Below are 21,752 nucleotides of genomic sequence, written 5' to 3'. Positions count from 1 at the left end.
TCTGGGTATCAAATATTGAATTGCATAACTGGTATAGTCAATGCAACATTTAATCCATAAGGCATAATCCATTTAAGGCATAAATCCTGCTGTGGGACTGTCCAGACTGTTGGTAATTATGCTTTGCCAAAAAAAGTCAATGGCTATGGCCATACCTCTCCGGGTCAAACCGCTTCTCCGGGTCAACACCGGAATCCTCCGGATCGCTGGAAGCAGGGTATTGACATGTCCCACTTCCTGCCCTTTTCCCCATTCAATGGGGGTATTTCCCTGCGGGAACACCCACGGCTTCTGGTGGGACGTCGACGTCAGTGGGCAGTCCTGGCCGTGTACCGCAAGGGTAGGCTCCGGGTAGCCGGAGCCCAGAACTTCCTAGGTATGGCTATAGCCTTTCATTGATGACTGGCTTGTCTGCATACCTTTAAACTTCCCAAATTGAGCAGACTCTTGAAATATTAACCCTTTAATGGCTCATCATGAAGACCCTGGGAGTTCCCAAGTATGGTTGTCTGACTCAAAAACATGGCTGTTTAATAACACATACTGCTCATTGACACAAAATGTTAATTGAGTATACGTTAATTAAAAGAATTCTTGAAAGTGACAGGTTCATGACTTGTTGCGCTTCCCTGCCTAACAGGTTTACAAGAAGACTGACTTCAGTGAGTGTTGTATTGCGGTCATGTTAATAAAGTTATTTTTTCAAAAAAAAATCAACATGTCTCCGGGACTGTTTTTTTTCTGTTCCCGCCCCTTGCCATTTCCTACTGGCCCAGCGGCCTGTCAGTAGTTTGTTTGGGCGTGGCCTGCCACCGGCTCTAGCCCACTGTTACGAGTCGTGAGTGACGGTGACAGCAGATTTTAGGACGTGAGGAGGGAAGTGACAGCTGAAGGCCGGTGTCCGGTACTTCCTGGTGCTGGGTGCTTTCTCTGGCGAGCGGAGGGCAGCAGGGGACAGGTAAGGAAAAGTAAACATTATAGACAGTCGCTGTTTAAGTTCTTGTGTACACTATACATCCATACCTCCCATAGTTACATATAATTCTACTTTGCCACTGTATGTAAGTATTCTATAATGTCCTCGTATCATGTTTTTGCACTAAGGCATGATCATATCCACGTGGGTGGCACATACTAAGAAAGGCTGGTGTGTTGCTATGTTTACAAAGGCGTGTGCTTAGAAATCAGAGACATTTGGCATACTCCTATGTATAGCCATATATCTTGATTACTATAACTACACCTGCATTAAATGTGTATCGAAAGCACCATATAGGAGGAAAATACACCGACATTTGCATTTATGCTGATTTCCTTTATATGCATGCACTTACATACGTAAATATTTGTACTCACCATCTGTGAATTTGTTTAGGCTACAGTTTACGCGTATATACATTTGTATATAGAAGCCATCATGATGCAAGTGTGCCCGTCCCCTGTTACCCGAGCTGCCGTCCTGAAACGGGCGGCCGTCTTGGCGTTGGCTGCCTATGGAGCACGTCGTCTTTACCCGGTGCTGAAACACGCCTGTCTAAAGTCACCAAAGCATCAGAACTCCAATGGGCTCCCGGGCAAAACAGGAGAGGCCTCCCCGACTCCCCCTTATGAAAGGACTGGGGTGAACAGAGTTTTCTTCAGAAGACTGGCTCGTCTCCTACGTCTGCTCTTCCCAAAGTTGGCTTGCAAGGAGTTTGGACTATTAGTATTACATTCAGCGGCGCTCATCTCTAGGACATTTCTTTCTGTGTACGTAGCTAAACTAGATGGCCGCCTAACCCGCTGCATCGTTAAAAAACGTCCAGCCGGTTTTGTGTGGCAGCTGCTTAAGTGGCTTTTAATTGCCCTGCCTGCCACCTTCATCAACAGTGCCATCCGGTACCTTGAGGGTCAACTAAGTTTGGCCTTCCGTAGCCGCTTGGTGGCCCATGCTTACCATCTGTACTTTGGTAATCAGACCTACTATAGGGTGAGCAACATGGACGGAAGATTACGTAACCCTGACCAGTCATTGACTGAGGATGTTGTGGCCTTTGCCAGCTCGGTGGCACATCTCTACTCCAACCTGACTAAGCCAGTGCTCGATGTAGTGGTCACCACGTACACGTTAATCAGTACAGCCAAGTCTAAGGGTGCCAACACTGGCTGGCCATCCCTGATTGCTGGACTTGTAGTTATGATTACAGCAAAAGTGCTGAGAAGTTGTTCTCCTAAGTTTGGGAAATTAGTCGCTGAGGAAGCCCGAAGGAAAGGAGAGCTGAGATACATGCACTCAAGAGTGGTCGCCAACTCAGAAGAAATTGCCTTCTATGGAGGTCACAAGGTGAGATGGTAAACATCTGTGGTATGACTGTTCTTAAGGTCTATTTCTCAGCAGAGCGGTTATTTGTCCAGATAAAAAGTGACCAAGTTTGCATAGAACATAAAAATAATAATAGTTTCAAGTGTCCATGGTCAAGGCATTCAGTGTCGTTTAGCCGTTGGATGTTTGACCCTATTACTAACAATGTTTAGTAAGGGAAATGCATCCTCTTGAAATTATCCAGCGTAATCAAAAAATATTCTTCTAAACGTTTAGTAGATTACAAGGAAATTAACATATTAAATGACCCAACTCTGTAAGGAGGTGTTTAGTTTGAACTAGGAAAGTACAAATAAAAATATAGCCAATAAGTCCCTCCCCAAAAGGTTCACTTTAGGCTGAGATACAATCTTATTTTTTTTAATTACAATGTTATAGAATTGTGTTAGTGATCTGTTGGGGGTGTCATCGTCATCGGTAGCTTATGGGATAATGGCCAAGCAGCAGGCGGTGCTGAGGCCACAAGAGTATCTAGCCGCATCCCTCGGGAAGTTTGCTAGTTGAAAATGTCAAATGATCAACATGATTTAGAATATTGAGTCACCTGAGATATATTTAGAAAGGATACAACAGCACTCGTCTCAAATAAAGCCTCAAAATGAAAAGGTATTTTTAAATGTTCAGTACTAGCCAGACAGAAGTGTAGATGTTCTATACTTGCCACCTATACAAATGTCCATACATTGTAGTAAGCAGATCACTTCAAAATGTATAGATAAAATGCTGGCTTGGCTGCTGTAGAAGAGTGCATTGATATAACATGTTATTGTTTTGAAAGAGATCTAGAACAGGGCTGTCTCGGTTCTAGATGTTACAAGCAGTTTATGATTGTCTCTGTATTGTTCAGGTAATTACATGCATATGAAATATTTCCCGATAATCTTTTCATTGCCCGTAATTGTGTGACGCTGTATGAAGAACATGCTCTTGTTGAATTATAGGGTGGCCTGACATACATCTGGCATTTCTCCATAACAGCTAGGTTTGGCGGTAGTGATTACATTTGATTGTAGAACAGGTCAAGGTTGAGACCGCGTCCTCCTACCAAGGGCAAATTCCATGTCAGAAACTTGTTTTCCATCCAGCTTGTTTTGGACTTTTGCTCACAGTAGATATTGGGGAAAAAATCTTTATACCTTCATGATTATATGGCCAAATTGCTGTTTTCAGCATTGTAATGTATGGTCATGCTGGACTGTCATTTTCCGCATAAACACTATAGATCCTCTGCTATATTTTTAACTGGAACTGGCAACATGTTACATTTCTAAACCTGCCTAAACTATAACCTTCCATATACAATATATTTCTTATACAATGACTCCAGATATGGGTTGGGTTTCATGGGCATCCTGAATGTCAGCAACACAGATTTTTTTTTTCATTATTGTTTTTTATTTATTTTTATTATTACTGTTCCATTATATATAGAGTGCCTTATGTTTGGAATGAGGGTTATTCATATTTCCAAAAAATATTATTTAAGCTAAAATATAGAAAACTGATTTTAGAGGTTTTTCTTTTAACCCAGCCCTATATGAATGCAAAGATTCCCAGCTTCCTGCAGTTCGGCTAGAGTTGCCAACATGATCTGACAGCCTGTAAAAGCAATAAGGAAAAGCTGATCATTCTGCACATGCATAAATACTATTTCTGTATTGGGTAAGAAAGGCATAGTTTGGTTAAAAAATAATTATGGAGCAGTTAATATTTTAATGACTACAGAATTTTGTTGCCAGATGGCTTATTTGAGAATCATGAGAGCAAATGGAGAGATAATATCCTTCACCGTGGTCACCATGGTCGCTGATGCCAGAACGTCTTGCTCTGAAGTTATCGGAATGGGTCGGTCACTTGGAAGGAGCCATATTTAACATAGTGATTTTATACCTTAACTATTTCAACCGTAACTATCCTGAGATGAGAAGAGAATAGCAAAGTTCAGAGCTTTCCATGAAACTTGAGGTTATTTCAGGTTATCAGTCTTATTATAGCAATCTCGCAGTATCTCTTACTGTGACATTGTTATAACCAAAAGTCTAGAACAGCTATAGAGCTAACGTTTCAAGCTACAGCGCTGTGCTATGCCACAGAGAAAATTGATTTGCATTGTTGGAGCACAAATGGTATTTGAGATAATATTCCTTTTAATGGTAAAGAACAAGTTTAGCATTAAATATACCGAAGTAGTTCAGCCCAGGGCAGACCCATACCAGATTCTTTCTCAGGAGATTGGACGAGAGGTAACATAAAGCTTTTGTGGTTTTTTTTGACGCACATTCTTGCTGTTTTTATGAGCACTGAGAAGACATCTGTTCATGAAAACGGTCCCTTTTGAATTCATCCGGGCCACGCAATTAAGATTGCTTCTTATTCCTACCTGGGAAGTCTAAACATTTCTGCCATAAAAGTCTCATTTTTGCAGCTGTCCAACTAACAGCTGATGGACTGCAGACATGCGCACATTTCAGCCAATCAGCTAAGACCAAAGACGCACAGGGGGATCTTCTCTCACCAGCCCTACTTTAAGGATCACTCATATTGGCAATGAAGAGTATAGAGAGGCTGTAGAGAGGCTCTAGGTTAGATCTTGTCTGCCGATCAGTGAGCAGGACAAGTTCTAAAGTACAAGCTGCCTTCTCAAAAATGTCAATGGCATTAAAAATAACTTTGGCTTCTTTTAGAGAGTTATTTTATTTTTAAAACTTACTAGCATTTTACGAAGGCTCCAGGTCTCACGGCTCTTGAGGAACAGTCCATCGCAGGGTTCTACAGCCCTAGAATATCACGATACTGTGTATAGAAACGGCAAGCATTGTATTTATAAATTAATTTGTGTAAATCAGATACACAATAATGCTTCACTCACTTACACAAGTAACTGTTTAGAGGTCATGAAATCCCATAAAAACTCCCGAGGAAATCAGGACACTTTGGAGTTATGCCAATGGCTTTATTCATTACTTTGTCCACCAACATCCTCTCCATACTGCCGGTCTATGTTAAAAAAAAAAAAAAAAAAAAAAAGGAAGGACTGAGGAACAAAACTTCAGCCTAAAATGAACGGAGTGCCTTGTAGTTCTTGATCTACTGGTCAGCCCAGCAGAATCGTTTGTACGGTGCTTCCTAACCGTGTAACCTGCAGGTCATCAGTGAAGCCCAACTTACATTTCATTACCTGCCTAGCCAATTTGTCACAAAATAATTGTTTGTTGCCAAAGCTATATAACAGACAATATATGAATAAAAATACAACTAGCCATTTAGGCAAAGGTGCAAATACTCCCACCTGTGCCCACCAGGTATATGTATAATAATGAATATTATCATATATAATACGGAATATAATTCATTATTATATCTAATAATGAATATTATTATATATAATAATGAATATTATATATATATATAATGAAGACAAGTCATTTAATGGAGCAGTGCTCAAAAAATTTGAAAAAGTAGGTACAAAAAGTATCAGGTTCATTCCCACACTGATAAATAAATAAATTAAATACAACAAAATGACCAAAAAGGATTACATCTGAGAAAGACTTTACGTTGAAACATTGGAGATCTCGCTAGCGTTTTCCTCTCCTCTGTCACATACACTTGTCTTGAGTATCAACGTAAGTCCTTTTTTTGTGGTCATTTTTTGTATTTTATTTTTTATGTATCAGTGTGGGAATGAACCTGAGATACTTTTGGCCTCTTCTTTATTTAATTACTTTGTTGCCAAAGCTACCAATAACATGTTTTATATTGCACTAAAAAGGCTTTGGCAAACAGAGAGAAGCGCGTTTCTCTCAAGAGATATTAAAGCCTCGTAATGAATAGCTCACCCATTTTAAAAATTTTTGTTAATTTCCAAACGCACCGGAGGACACAAGTCAACTTCAGAATGCCTGTGAGGTCCCAACATATTAAGATTCCTTTCAGGCATTCTAAATAACAATCAGCATGTCTAAATCATTGAAGAGCACTTAGTCTCAATCTGCTTCAGAGACTTCTTTCAATGAGAAAAGCCTGGCATAGGATAAGAAAGCCCTATCAAGGGTTTGTATGAGACATGGGGAATTCTAGAAAATAAAAAAGATATTCTATCAAAAAAGTTGGAGTTCTATAAAGTTTTTCACGGCTTCCCAAAGTTTAAAACAAACATTTCTACCATTTTGCTATGCTGGAGTAGTTATCTTGTTGTGTACAGATGATAACCGTGTCCTATTGTAACCCTTTTGTCAGACAGTTCTCTATATGTGCGGCGAGATACATTATTCAGTGGCACGGTCTGTACGCAATCTCCGCTCGCTTGCTCACCTTTTCCCTAATTGGCTCTAAGTTTAGTTTCCCATACTCAGCCGTGGGATCCTGGCTTGTATGATCAGAGCGATCCCTCCTTCATTATTATGACCCCTGCATGCTAAAGAAAGAGCAAAGCAACGAAGAACCAAAGGAATGATCCTACTGGCAATCCAGTCTGCGTATTGCGCAATATTAGCGGGGGCAATCTGGGTGGAATATTTCCCATTTCAAAAGAGCTCTCCTAAGTACGAGCTTTAGGGCATGGAGCCGTAATTATGTTACTTATGTAACGTTTGCCTTTCTTTCCAGCCTGAACTACAATTCTTGTACGGCAAGAACAATATTCTCAAGCATTCTTGATGAGATATGATGGATGAGGGTTATAGGAGGTAGCTTGCGTTGAATATCAGCAAGTCTAGCGACGGCTGGGAGTGTTTTTCTTCTGAAGGGTTGTTTGGAAACTCCAGGCACGGAGGGAAAGGTTACTGTCGGACACTGTACTCTTCATCGGTTCTGCTATGGTTGGCAGGAGGCTTAAAGCACAGAAGGCTTAACTCTTTCATGGCATCTCGCAACAGAGCTCACCAGGTTCTGGGTTATTATACAGACCGGCAACGCAGGAGCAGAGAACCCCGACCAAATCCCCCGCTTCACATAACGATAATTACTGATCTGCAACTTAAGCTGGAAAGGTCCCATTTTGCTTAAGCAAATGCCCCCATTTGAAATCTGCTGGAAACATTTAGTGGTGCTGGACACTGAGAGGTTGCTGAGTAATCGGGAAGTGGGGGTTAGCCCGGAGGATACCGACTAATGCAGTGGTTTGTCAAATCCAGGCCTTCGAGGGCCGCAAAAAGGCCACGAATTCTGTGTATTCGTTCCTGAAAACAAGTCATTTTAATTGAGAGCCCAAGCTGGGGTACCCAACAATCACTGAACAAAAGATAAATGTAAAAGTGAAAGAAACAGAATGCTCTGTAAAGAAAGACATACATTTCTATATCTGACTATTTTAGAGATTAATGGGGAGGTAAAATCAGACGGCTCCTAAAAATAGTTAAAAGGACGCTCCGCTCATCATATACACTGTAATGCATGTGATAGCTGTATCCCCTTAAAAAAATGAATTTTTTCCCCAAATGCATTGAAGGATTTGTCCGAGTCTAGAGATATGCACCGTCACTATTTTCCCTGCCTCTCAGCTACTTGGGTTGCAGGAGAAGTGTTCCCCCTGCCATTGCGCATGCACACTATACTCCCTGCCAGTTCCAGCGTTGGGTCCCACGAGAGTCCCAGGGGGTTTAATGATACAAAGTACTTTAATATCCATTCTTTGATGATGAGGCTGTCCAAATCATCACAGTAAGTAAACAGACTGATATCTAAGAGCAGTTAGACTGTCTAAACCATTGGCTTCATAATGGATCTTTTTCAGAGGTTTTATCTTTATTAGTTATGAGAAGAATCTGTTATAACCTAATAAATAATATGAAAATAAAGATTTCAATGCTAAAGTGTTGCCTAGCCTTTATAAGGTTATGGGGTGGTTACTGTTAAATAAATGATGTAATAGAACCTGTGATCCTCCAATGATTATACACAGTAGACACAGTAGTAGTAGGCCAAAAATAATTCTATTCCCTCTCCGTTTATTCTGAAATTAAATTTGTCGCTCTCTCTGTCCCCCAGTCCTATCTGTGCCCTCTGCATCATCCCCTTGCCTTGTATTTTCCCCCTCCACCTGCTTACTCACCTTCTTCCACCATTTCCTTTGCTCCAGATGCAGAGACCATGACAGGTAGGAGGGGGGAGTCAGTGTGTGAGACAGGGTCCTTTGATTGAGATTTGTAAAGATATTATTAAAAGTTTAATTTTAGAGGGATCTGATGTAGCATTTTTTCCCAGTATAGATATCTCTGGCATTGCAATGGTTAACTATAACCTTTTATTTCTTTTTGCTGTAGGTAAGCCCTTGCACCCTAATGTTTCCTGTTGAGTTTGCATTTGCAAATACTTAATAAGAAGCACCTGTTAGATTTATTGTGCTTGACACATGTACCCACTTTGAAACTTAATCACATTTTCTGGGAATGCTGCCAAAAATGCTAATCATAGCTTGTTTAAGCCTGTATGACCCCAGATAAAGGAACATCTTAACTTAATTACTGGCAACCGTCCCAGGTCCCTCCTCCTTATCGGGCAATTTTCATTAAAAAGAACAAGTTTATATGAATCCGAATGGACAAGTCTAATGCATGGTATGGGCTGTGGACCTTAACTCAAATAGGTTGACCTTTAAAGCCCCCCTTTTTATCTTAAAGCCTGACCCACTCTTATCTCACCTGGCAGATGTGCTCTCCGTCCCCTAAAACAACCATAAAGTACCATCAGATTTCTAAAGGGGGTGACATGATTAACCACTGCATCTGTTAGCGAATGTTAGCGTTATATGTCAACAGTCTTTATACTGGACCTTCAGCCTTTGACCATAAGCCTCCATCAGCCATGTCATAGACTACGAGTATGGGCGCTTTGCAGAATGGGACTTACATGACATATTTGTTGACATGTGATCTCCTGCACAGGACAACCACAAATTGCGGTGCGGTACCAGTAAAAAAAAAAAAAATACACCTGTGACTCTGAGGAACTGTAGAGGCGTTTTAGCTAATCTGTTTATTTCTGGCCTTCGCTAAGCAAAAAACGAGGAAGCAGAATTATTCAATTTATTACTCACTCCTTATTGTCATATTGTGTAACGCATGTGTGATCATCCTCTTCCCCGGTCACGTTGAGTTTCAATTGTTTTTCTTTCTGCTGATTTGGTTGGTACGTGTGACTCTTTATTTTAATCCTATCGTAATCATTTACACACCATTAGACATTGTGCCATAGTCTACATACTGGTTTTAGACAGGGCTTTTTGTTTTTGTGCCCATTTGTGATGTCGGGAAGTCTATGCTGGTGGTCTTGAGTTCGTTGGAGGTTGGTAGAGGCTGTAGTTACTTTGTTTCATCTCAAATGTGTGATCCAAACCAATACATGAAGCTCATAATTAACGAACCCAAAAAACAATTAAAGGATAAGCATGTTGTTTTGTACACTCAGCCGGGTGTTTCCATATGAAATACTCTACAGAGCAGGTTGGCTCAGTCCCTGGCTTAGGTTTAGTCCTAGATCCATGCCCAAGGGGGACAGTGTATTGGGGGTTTGCAAACGTTGCCTACACATATGCACAGAAATCATAGAAGTTGTCGGCCGATAAGAACCATTCAGCCCGTTTTAACTGCCGTGGATGCCCAGGTGGTGTGACTGGGCCACACGCTTTAAAGATAAGGATCAGGGAAGCAATAATACACTATTAAAGTGTCTAAATCCCACTCATTTATCATATGAATGCAGAAATGTTTACTTCTAGCTTGTCACCCAATGTATCATGTAACCTCCATTATCTTGTTGACCATTTGTGCTCCTTCTGTTCCTTCTGTAGGTGGAGATGTCCCTGCTGAAGCAGTGCTACCGGGATTTGTCCTCGCAGATTAACCTCATCCTGCTGGAGAGGTTGTGGTACGTGATGCTGGAGCAGTTCCTCATGAAGTACGTGTGGAGCGCATCTGGACTGGTGATGGTGGCGGTGCCCATCATCACTGCCACCGGCTACTCTGAGAGTGGTAAGAACTTCTTAGGATGAGGTCTTTCTTTATCAAAAGATTCTGGTCGTGCTTAAAGCCCCCCTTAGGACACTTGCATTATAGTTTTGGGTTACTTATAAATAAAATCTAAAATCCAATATACATGAAACAATAGAATGATGATAAATGGTAGTTTATTGCTGCTTTTGATGACTTTCTTGTTTTTTTACTTGGAATATTTAAAGTGTGCGGTTAGTTGGTTATGATTTGGCTCTGTTAGTTTGACAACCTGCTGTTCCTTACATGCACCAGATTCGGCGGAGGTGAAGAAAGCCGCCATGGAGATGAAGGAAGAGGAACTGGTGAGCGAGAGAGCTGAGGCCTTCACAACGGCAAGGAACCTCCTCACAGCTGCAGCAGATGCTATCGAGCGGGTCATGTCCTCTTATAAAGAAGTGAGTCCTATATAAGTGTGATGGCTACTAAATGACCAGGTTTAGCTCCTGTCTAGAATAATAGTTTAAAATGGAACATCCTAGCTAAAAGTAATCGTTGCAACAGAAGCTCTTTACTTTAGAACTTCAGAACATTAGACAATTTAGAATCTGAAGATTTCATAACAAAAGGTAATTTTAAACCTATCAATAATTTAGTCTGATTAGCCAATTAATAACAGTTGGTTTTTACATTTTCTGTACGGGCTCTGAGAACTTTGGCTTCCTTCCTTCCTGATTGTCTCCGCATTTTATATATTTTTACATTTTATAATGACTTATTTTTGGTGCAGACGTACAAATTAACTATTGTTAGAATGGTCTTCGTATTGAAGGGGGTATTGCACGTTGTGTGTTTTCAGCTATGATTAAAATGCTGGTTTCTTATGGCAGATAACAGAACTGGCCGGCTACACTGCACGCGTTCATGATATGTTTGAAGTGTTTGAAGACGTGCAGAATGGCATCTACAAGAGACCAGGAGAATTGGAAGAGGCCAGCCCCAAGAAAGGAAGGGTAATCCAGCACGGTATCCGCATCGAAGGGCCCCTTGAAATAAAAGGTAAAGTCGTCATCCTGATATATAGATGGATAGATAGACAGATATATATATATATATATATATATATATATATATATATACATACACACACACACACACACACACCTTTGCCACATCTACTCACGTTTGTAGCCTCAAGAGTTTGTTCCAAGACCAATGATGTTGATTGTATTTTATTTTAAAATACAAATAATGTTTTGTGTTAAAGAAGGTTTAAAATGGAACAGTAGAACATAAAAAAATTCCTGTTGTATTATGGGTTCTTAAGTATAGCCGGAACATTCAAATAACTTTAGAAATAACTACCTTTTACCTTATGAAGCTTTCGTACTTTAAAGTGAGTCCAGCCTGCTTCCTACTGTATCGTAGTAAGTAGTATGAGCAGCAGTTTTGCCTAGAAAGTTGATTCACATAAAAAAAAAAATGTCTTGATGGCTTGAATAGCTATTGTCTGTCATTTAAAACGTGGTCACCAGCCTAGAGTCGCTTGTATTGTTCAGTACCGTTCCTTTAACTGAAATAAGGTCCATTTCCTCTCCAGAACATTTCCATGACTTGGTGGCACTCGTTGAGAGGCTAAGGACACTTAAAATATGATATAAATTCCCCACAGCATTTCGTGGCAGACTTAATGAGTTCTAAGGGCTTGGACGGTATAAAGGTTATTGAAAAGTCCTTCACTCTGGAATGTTAGTTTTTCTATGTATCAAGGAGAGAGACTTGATTTGTCCCGATGGTTTTAAGAGACTCTGTGGCATCCAAGAGGCTAGATTAATGGCTCTTCATATCTTAGTCGTCACCCCTTTCGATCACTTGTAGGAAATGTTATATGCAAAACCAGAGGATGAGTTTTGTGGTCTTCCCTTACCCATCATTAATGTTTTGATGCACAATAATGTTCTGGTTGCATTAGCGAGAGTCCTAAAGCAGGTATCTTGTCTTTGTGGAATATATGAAAACAAGAGGCCATAGTCGAAAACTGGAGGGTCAGAGGTTTAGATGTAATGTAAGGAAGTTTTATTTCACTGAGAGGGTGGTAGAGAAGTAGCAGGGTCTAAGACAAGTCCAAGGACTGATTAAGGTTTGAGTCTTTACATCATCAAAAATGGGCAGACTGGATGGGCTGAATGGGTCTTTTGCCATCAAATCTATGTTTCTATGTTACATCATGAGAGGCAGTCTTGTGTAGGTATCTATGATATGGACCTGATGCCAATTTGAACCTTGTTTGCTCAAGGCTACATGGTTCGACTCTTTCAGTAGTCAAATTGCATTGTTCAATATAGTCAACATAATTATAAAAAAAGGTTAATTCCTTAAAGTAAAGAAAACATGGTGGCTATCTTCCAGCAGTTTTAATTAGCTTTAACCAATAAATCTGTAACCTTTTTGAGTTGAGCCAGGCCATGATATCACAATATAATCCATGAGCTCTTTCTCTGGGATGAACCATGTGATGTACACTCAGAACCAATAAAGACAAATGATCTCATAATCACTACTTTTCAGAGATCAATTAACTGCCAAATGGCTGCTCGCCGTCATCCTAAAATTATCCCAAAATATTATAAATGCACACATTGTACGGGCTGTTTTTTTTAAAAAAATATGTATTTTATTAGCCGATTATGCAGTTAATTCACATGATCCATTATCTCACTTTTTCTCCAAGTGAACCTTTCTGTGTTGCCCAATGGCTTAAACTTCTATGCTGGAGACTTGCATGTGATGTTTCAATCGTTGATGTTGTTAATTAATGTTAATGAATCCCCTATGTCGGATGCACGGATACGTATTTTTGATTTTTCTTTTCTAGGACAAGTAGTGGATGTGGAGAATGGCATCATATGTGAGAATATTCCCATCGTCACTCCGACTGGGGATGTCGTAGTTGCAAGCCTCAATATCCGTGTAAGTGAGATTTCACATCAAGGGCCGCGTATAACCTCTCTTCACAAAGTACGCTGCGGCCGGCCAGAGAGTTTGGGGAGAGAGGTTTCCCCGCTCAAGCACATTTGGGCCACCAGAAAAAGACAGATCTACAGGTCCAGTTGTGAATTGGGTATGGACGTTCTCCATGGAGTCCATCGAGATTGGCTCCATAGAGCACTCTGGGACTCCTGGGGTGATCCCATAGGTTTGCATTTTTCAAGATGGTGCATATTACTAAGTGGTTCGCATGTTAATTGCTTGTTAATTTGACTCCTCAAACTCCTAAATCTTTGTTACCCTCAAGAACCGGGTTGGACACCCTTGCCCTAGATCTTGCAAACCTAGGACTCCTGAGACTGATTAAACTTTGTTCAGAACTGCTATATAATCGCGCTAACCTTTCTCCGAAAACATTTTGCTAGTGTCGTAAACACAATCAATATTTATATGTATGTTATCTTCTCCTTGCTGATAGATGCAAAGATGGCGAGATTAGCGCCTCCTAATCACAGATAATATTCTGCTCTGTGGTGGACCTTGTTGAGGTAGAAACTGTTATCTAAAGAGAGAATGTTTCCAAAATCAACTTGGTGGGCCAAAAAAACAACCCAGGTTGTAATTAAATTAAAGAGTTGAAATAACAATAAAGCAGAAGTAAAGCTGATAATCGTCTTTCTTGTTATCAATGTCCATTAAATAGTTCAAATGAGGAGGCAAAGTCAAACGTCCAGAGGCCTGATTGAAGAGGCAAAGATCCTTATTAATCCAGTTTATTTATCTTGTGCTTATCTTCCTGCTGGTACAACAGTCATGGCCTTGGGAACAGCGCTCGTTTGCACATAGCTGGCTCCACGTGTAGAATCATTAATTTCTACTGTAAGAACCTTGTCTAAAGATGATTGCCTTGAGAATGAGTCAAACACAAACTCACAAACACCACTGATGTAGAAGACACCCCACCTTATACAGTTGGGTTCCACTTTTGAAGGCTTGATGACCAAGTATAGTGCTTTGGCATTGTACATAAAGCAAATAAACTCCCCAAACAGCTCAGGGAACAGAAATCCTTGGTGCAGCGACTTCACTAACCATCCATTGTGCTCTTGTCCATGACAGGTGGAGGAGGGCATGCACCTACTCATCACTGGCCCCAACGGCTGCGGCAAAAGCTCTTTGTTCCGGATTTTGGGTGGTCTGTGGCCAGCGTACAGTGGAGTCCTTTACAAACCCCCGCCTCAGCATATGTTTTATATCCCACAGAGGTGACATTTTTTGTTTTGTTTTTTGATACAATTATTAGACTTTTATAGAAACAAGTGTTACCTTTAAGATCAAGCAAGTTTAATGAAAAAGTCTCTGTAATTTAGGGGGGGGGGGGTTACATTTTGTGTTGATGTTAGCAGGGTCATTGATGGGCATTGCATGGTTCAGGGGCTCCCAATAGGCTTTTCCTAGTGTATGCATCACCTGCCATGATGTTTGCTAAATGTGTGTTATAGTCAAGCCATATATTATGTCCATACAGTTTACTTTCCGCTTCTCTTGGGCTATGCAACATACTACAGCTGTGGCTTTGTTGGTGCAAAAGCATTTAACACCCTTTAAAGACCTGCATCTTTACTATAATCTCACCCTTGGCAGTTTGTGTTCTATAGCACCGCCTAGTGGTAGGATGCTTGTACCACACTAGGACTTGGTTTCTGTGTTCCCGTTGGTACCGATCACTAAAATAGGTTATTAAAAAGCTTTGCGATCATGAATTCACTGTACCTTGTGAAATACGAGGCTGTGTGCAGAGTAACTATAAACCTTTTCTAACTTCTTCTTCCTTATTATTTTTTAGGCCATACATGTCCGTGGGAACCCTCCGTGATCAAGTCATTTACCCAGATACTGTTGAAGACATGCGCAGGAAAGGCTTCACTAATAAGGACCTGAGAACCATTCTAGATATTGTGAATTTGAATTACCTGGTACAGAGAGAGGGAGGTTTGTGTACCTGCTACTCATTATCCTTACACCCTGTACCACAAACTCAAATCTGAAGTTCTTCAGGGTCTCATGCATGCTGTGTTGGTTAAGGGTTCTTAACATGCACTGTGTTATGTCTCATGGGGTTACTTCAGTGATTGTGTATTGTAACATATTCACTTGGAAATACCGTAGCTTATAATTTGTATTTTGTATTCAAAATTGGTAAATATTTGGTATATTTGAGAGAATAAAATTCCAGTGGAAGAAAGTTGAAGAATACTGCTGAAGTCCATTGGCTTTTAAATATGTGGTCCCCATGGGCTGCCAAGATGGTCGTCAAATGGTGTAAGGGGATGCAAGGGAGTATATGTGCAGCAACAATAAGCAATAATAGTTGAATTGAGGGTCTTATAGGGTCTATAGTTGAGGGTGCAGAGGCAGAGAAGCTGTTGGGGAGGGAATAGTTTCTTAACCATTCCAATCACTGGCATGTTCCATAAGACCCTTTCTTAATCCCCTGTCGTCGGTGGGCATCACCAGCAAAGCTCACATAAGGGAACATCTCATGATTGATTTGTCTGGTTGTGTATTGTTGCCGTATATCAGATTTGTTCTTTTACGGACACTAGCTGCTAAATCTTTATGGAATTAAATGTTCTGTATATGGAAACACCAGATCTGTTTAATTTCCCTCCTCCTCGTTCAGAAATTCATGTCGATATCTAGATAATATATAGAAATATATAGATAAATATGAGACTAGGCTTCTAATTTATCAGAACTAGCCCAGATATATTAATCGCACGGCTCCACCTGCTGGTGAGGAGTGGAATCGCTTGCTTGTCTTACTCAGATATAGCAATGGAGGAAAGCTCCTTCTAGAGTTTATAGCAGATTAGGACAATAGGGGGAAGATTACTTTTGTTAAAATTTAGTTTAGGTAGGATTCTGTTCTTGATCTTTTCTCCTTTTAATGTATATTTTAATTTATGTATTTCAAATCCTCTTTTAAAACAGATGACAGAATGTACTTGACTCCACACTAATTACCATTTCATGTCTCAGATTCACTGTAGATATTGCCATCAAACGGTAGAAAATATATTGTAGTGAATTAGTGGTCATGATTGGGGAAAAAAAAAGACACAACAGAGGGTAGTTTGGGCATATTGTATCTACTTTGTATAACCACTACGTGCTTCATAATCCTGTTTAAGAATAACAAGCTATTATCACATTTAAATGTAGCTGGAAGAAAAGGGGTGTGCAGGGATACTTCATACATAGTTCTACTTTTTTTTTACCGTAAATCCGTCTTCTGTTCTGGTTGTCAGTAATCGGCAATCCTCTTGACCGCGTAGGAAGATTTCACTCACCGACAAATGAAATTGATGGTGCGTGGTGAAGCGATCTGTAACCTGAGCTTCAGAGCTCTGTCCTGACAAGATATCTTGTTTTCATGCAGGTTGGGACTCCGTAAGCGACTGGAAGGATGTTCTCTCCGGGGGTGAGAAGCAGCGTGTTGGAATGGCGCGCATGTTCTATCACAGGTTAGATCTTTCAGCTTTTTGAATGGGTCAGCATTGATTGATGTCAGCAGTGCTTCAGTGCTCAGCCGGCATGAGACCCCGGGCTGTGTGGTCCTCTGTCTGCTCCTCGTTACTCTATGGTGTCTACGTTCTAAAACAGCGTGACAACTGTATTTTTGGAATATAAGATGTTTTTAAAAGAAAATAAAAAAAGACCAATTCTCCAAGTGTGTAGATCTATTTGGAATGTAATATATATGGATAATTTAAAAGGCATTTTTCATACAATTTATTCCAGAAAATATAATAATTAAAGAGCAAATTCTTTATCAGCGAAGGTGACAACTCCCTACAAGGTCCTGGATCTCTGCCGCTACGCTCAGCAGCAAAATATCGCTCGTGTTCTTTTTTTTTTTTTTTTTTTTTTTTTTTTTAAATGAAATATTGAATCATTCATGAGTCTGTAAACACTTTTCCTGCCATCACAGATGAAGTCAGAAGTCACAGAATGCATACTAATGCATTACTAACAATCGCCTTTGTTGCAGCAATCCACTAAACTAGAAAATTAGGTTTACAATATTTTAATGTTATATGTAGCGTCTAAGTCTACTATAGGAGGACCACGTTTTAGGGGATAGTATGACAATATTAATGAAACAATATTCAATATGTAGGTGTGTGTGTGTGTGTATATATATATATATTATACACACACGCACAATTGTTTGTTTTGTGAGCTCTGTTACATGTGCTTATTATGAAATAAAAAAACCGATTATATTGCTGCTAATATTCCTGTTACAGACCCAAATACGCCCTCTTGGATGAGTGTACCAGTGCCGTGAGCATTGATGTAGAGGGAAAAATCTTCCAGTCCGCAAAGGATGCTGGGATTGCGCTCTTGTCTATCACCCACAGGCCATCTCTATGGTAAGGCATAAAAAATTAGTGTACGCTGTGAACCCACATTTCTAGTGTATGCTGTGAACTGTGAGACTATGGTTCAGGTTTCAGAGACAGTTACTATTGACCAATTATTCAATTATTCCGATTTAAATGCTCTTACAGGTGATTATATATTATTAAATATGATAGCCCCTTTTCTAGGAAAGAATATTCAGATTAAGCTCAGATTCGGCACCATCAAACTATACTCCCATCCGGTGGTAACGTTGACGACTCCAATTACCACCGAGCTGAGTGTCTATTGATTACAGGTCACAGCAGCCCTGGGCTACCCGGCAAGTGGTGGATTTGCTCAGCATTAGTCTTATTCTTGGTAAATCCAGGGGATTAATTAAATATAATTGAAAATCTGGCTTGCAGGCGCTCGTGTTGTCTTTAAAATGAGATCTCTGAGTTTACAACAATATAGCAATCAGACATTTGACCGAAGATACCGATCAAGGTGTCCTAGAACACACTTCTAAATCTGTCGGAGGTTACTGCACTGTTTGGAAGGGTATGTGGGTAATGCGTGGTGTGATATTTATTCTCAACTGAAACGCATCATTTGCCATAAATGCGATGCCATGGAACAGGAGTTAATACATTTGTGTAGCATGCAAACGTGATTCTTGTAGGCGCCGGGAGCGATCTATTTCTATAGACTGCTATACATGTGCTAATAAGATGAGTAGTAAAAAGTAGATATCTCATTGATTGGCATTTTAGGTAAGTGGTTTTGTCTAGCGGGGTCAGCCAGTGGACGTCTAGCGGGGGCAACCGGTGGACGTCTAGCGGGGGCAACCGGTGGACGTCTGCACGATGTGCGTAGACAAACTCAGCTGCGACTCGCCACTTCCACCAGGGCTTCTATACCGGCGCTCCGTCAAAGAAGCCCCGGTGGAAGGGTTGGCAGCATCGGAAGCTGTCTACGCACATCGCACAGACGTTTACCGTCTGCCAGAGAGGAGGATACAGGTCTCCTGCAGCACTGCGGGGGATCCTCATCTCTGGCAGCCGGTGAGCGCCTGTGCAATGTGCTCAGACAACCTCTGCTGCTGCAGGCCAGTACTACTGCTGGGACTTCTACGGTGGAGCACCGGAAGGTCATGTAACGCTGGCGCTCCTTCATAGAAGCCTCCGCGGAAGTGCTGGCAGCAGCGGCGGTTGTCTGCATCGCGCAGATGTCCACTAGATGCCAGAGAGGAGGATTCAGGTCCCCAAAAAGAATTGCGCATCTCTGCGCTAAATCACAATTAATGGTCTTTAACATGGGGGGGGTGCGGCCTATAATCGGGCCAATACGGTATATCTTATAAACACACATCTTACAAAATATAGCCAAAAAACAAAGAAAAGCAGTTTGTAATCAAGCAGATAAACAAACAAAAAGTAACATAGTATGAAGTAGAGTACCCAGAGCCAGTCTACGCTTCCGGAAAAGACAAGAGCAGAGAACCGAGAAGCTGGAGGGGGTAAGGGGTTAAAATGTAGGCGCTTGTTTGCCAGTCTGAATTATTTGATCTGCTCTCCTTGGTCCGGTTCCTGTTACCCCTTTAACAGTCACAGTTGGGGTATTTGGCCAGCTTCCAGCCTTGGCAGCGTGAATGGAGTCTATTACACAACAGACTGTTTTTTGTTTCGGTCCGCTGCCGTAGGGCAGTGACATTCAGCAAAACACAATTCCGCATTTAGAGGAAGCGATAAGGAAACGTGACCGCGCTGCGTGTGCCCTAGAGCCCGCTTACAATTCAGTGTATTCCTCGCTACAAGCCAGGACCACAACGTTGATGAAAGGGGAACGGTGACATCCGATACAAAACCGCGGCTGAAAGCCATCTGTGTTCCTATTACGTTTAGTTAATACTCTGGTATTTCACTCATTCTTCATTTTCCACCTTTGACAACTCCCAAAAGCACAGCCAGGGCATTTAATGACATTGCCGTGATCGCACAGTGGATATTGCCTTTTACGTCCTATTGTCGGCCCAAATTGTAACCTGCTTCTTACTGCATTATTTTTCACAGACTGCGCTTGAGCGCCTAGCACTAAAAATCAGTCCTCTGTAAAGTCAAAGCGCCATTTAATTACCGCGTGAGAAAAGGATAAGACAGCGTGATCAACGGGTTGTATGTAGATGTAAGAACTTGGATCAGGAATCATTTACAATGAAACCGTTTGCCTTTAAACTATAAAGTGTGGGAGACATACTGAGAGGAGTAATGGCAAAATGGCAGCACAACAAAAAATAACAAGTGTTTTTGTAATAACGCTTTAATGAAAAGGGGGGGGAAAAAGCATGATTAATGTGTCGAATAGATTTTTATTGGCTTGGCTTAATAATAATTATTATCATTATTATTATCTTTTATTTATATAGCCCCAACAATTTAGCGCAGCGCTTAATACAATACATATAATCAAGGGGTCTGACAAGACAAGAATTGACAAACTAACACAAACAATGACAACAATACATAATGGATAGACCTCAAGATACATCATACATTATGTGATGGAACAAGGAGAATGAATGAGAGTGGAAGGGGGGGTCTAGGGGAGGTTCTACATTCATGATACTCAACTAACACAAGCACCTTCCTGATTGTGTCTCTTTAAGTGGATACAAGTCCCTCTGCTACAGTGAAAACCATAATTTGATATGCATATTGAAACATGGAAAGTCCGGCTACATCCATTAATAGTCGTTATTGTTTCAGATTAACTTTTATAGCACGCCATACTACTTAGCACAAGGGGAATGTTGCGGGGGGGCCTTGCGGGTATGTAAATGTATTTGGTATGCAAATTTAATCCTGCCGTCTTTCTTCGCAGGAAATATCACACCCACCTGCTCCAGTTTGATGGTGAAGGCGGCTGGAAGTTTGAGAAGCTGGACACCGCTGCCCGTCTTTCTCTAACGGAGGAGAAGCAGAGGCTGGAGCAGCAGCTTGCTGGCGTACCTGAGATGCAGCAGAGGCTCAGTGAGCTGTGCCAGATCCTCGGCGAGGATTCCGAGGTAGTCGGCACGGATAGCGGTCCCACCCCGGGACTGTCTGTGTAAGAGCATTACTGCATCATCCAACCATCAATGGTCTTCATCCTACCAATAGTCTTTGGGTTAAAGCCGGAGCATCTGCTCCCAACATCTCACGTGAACTCCTTTGCTTAGCTTAAAGGCATACAGTTGTAATGGAAGTCGTTGCAAGCCATTATCACTGGGAAGGAGTTGAAAAGCACTTCTGTGTCCCTGGGCTTCGCCCCTGTGACCATCTCCCAACTCTGAATGTGATCTTCCTTTAACAATTGTCAGCATATTTTTGAAAGATGAAGTATCTAACATTTCAACCCAGCAAATGTGAAGAAGGTAGTGTGGTGTTGTCCTTACCTTCCTGCGTTAAATCATTCTGTAAGGCCCCAATGCCCATAGGCATAGATCCCCTGCTTTCCCCATTTTGAGATACTGTAGGGTTGACCATAGAAGGGTCTCCCCACCCATCACTACTGGGTTAAAACCAGTAACACCCGCACCTTTATAGTTTAATTGTTTAGCAGGAACTGGAAATCGAGGTTTCACAGTCTAGCATACTTCAAAAGGTGGGAATAGAAGAATAACAACAGGTAGGTGCCATGATGTTCCTGGGCGTTGTCATTATCTTAATCCAGCCTTTAAACGACCAAGAGCTCACTGAGACTCATAGGAATTATAGTTTAATGACTCCTTGGATGACTACCCTGGTGCTTGGACACCCAGACTGTTTTTTTTTTGGTAGTTCCTGACCATCAGCATCTTGGATCCATAAACATTTCTTCTGTATATTGAGAATCCTAGAAACAAACAATAACATAACGTTTGCTCTGCCTTTGTTGTTTGCTTTGGTGGATCCATTTCTAAATATACAGTTGCGTGTAAAACGACCAGGGCAAAATGAAAAGACTTGGTTAAAGTAGAGGTGTAGTTCTCGGAGCCTTGGTTTGGCGCCGTGCCATTCCCAGTAGAGGATGATGGGCGCTCTAGA

The 21,752-nt window shown here is 41.1% G+C and overlaps 1 protein-coding gene across 1 annotated transcript; it reads left to right on the top strand.

Moving 5' to 3' along the window:
- Window positions 1-1,417: 1,417 nt before the first annotated feature.
- Window positions 1,418-20,797, top strand: LOC149284914 (ATP-binding cassette sub-family D member 1-like). The gene is made up of 10 exons (XM_089496056.1): window positions 1,418-2,323; window positions 10,152-10,332; window positions 10,606-10,748; window positions 11,181-11,349; window positions 13,166-13,260; window positions 14,398-14,543; window positions 15,125-15,270; window positions 16,721-16,805; window positions 17,592-17,717; window positions 20,569-20,797. Exons 1-10 carry the CDS (start codon window positions 1,418-1,420, stop codon window positions 20,795-20,797), a joined length of 2,226 nt encoding a protein of 741 aa, XP_089352182.1.
- The last annotated feature ends 955 nt before the right edge of the window (window positions 20,798-21,752 follow it).

This window comes from Sceloporus occidentalis, unplaced genomic scaffold (genome assembly GCF_023333645.1).
Source record: "Sceloporus occidentalis isolate IW3139 unplaced genomic scaffold, rSceOcc1.0.p SCAF_87, whole genome shotgun sequence".
Taxonomy (NCBI): domain Eukaryota; kingdom Metazoa; phylum Chordata; class Lepidosauria; order Squamata; family Phrynosomatidae; genus Sceloporus; species Sceloporus occidentalis.
Note: the sequence above shows the minus strand (reverse complement) of the source record. Positions and strands in the feature narration are given on the sequence as shown.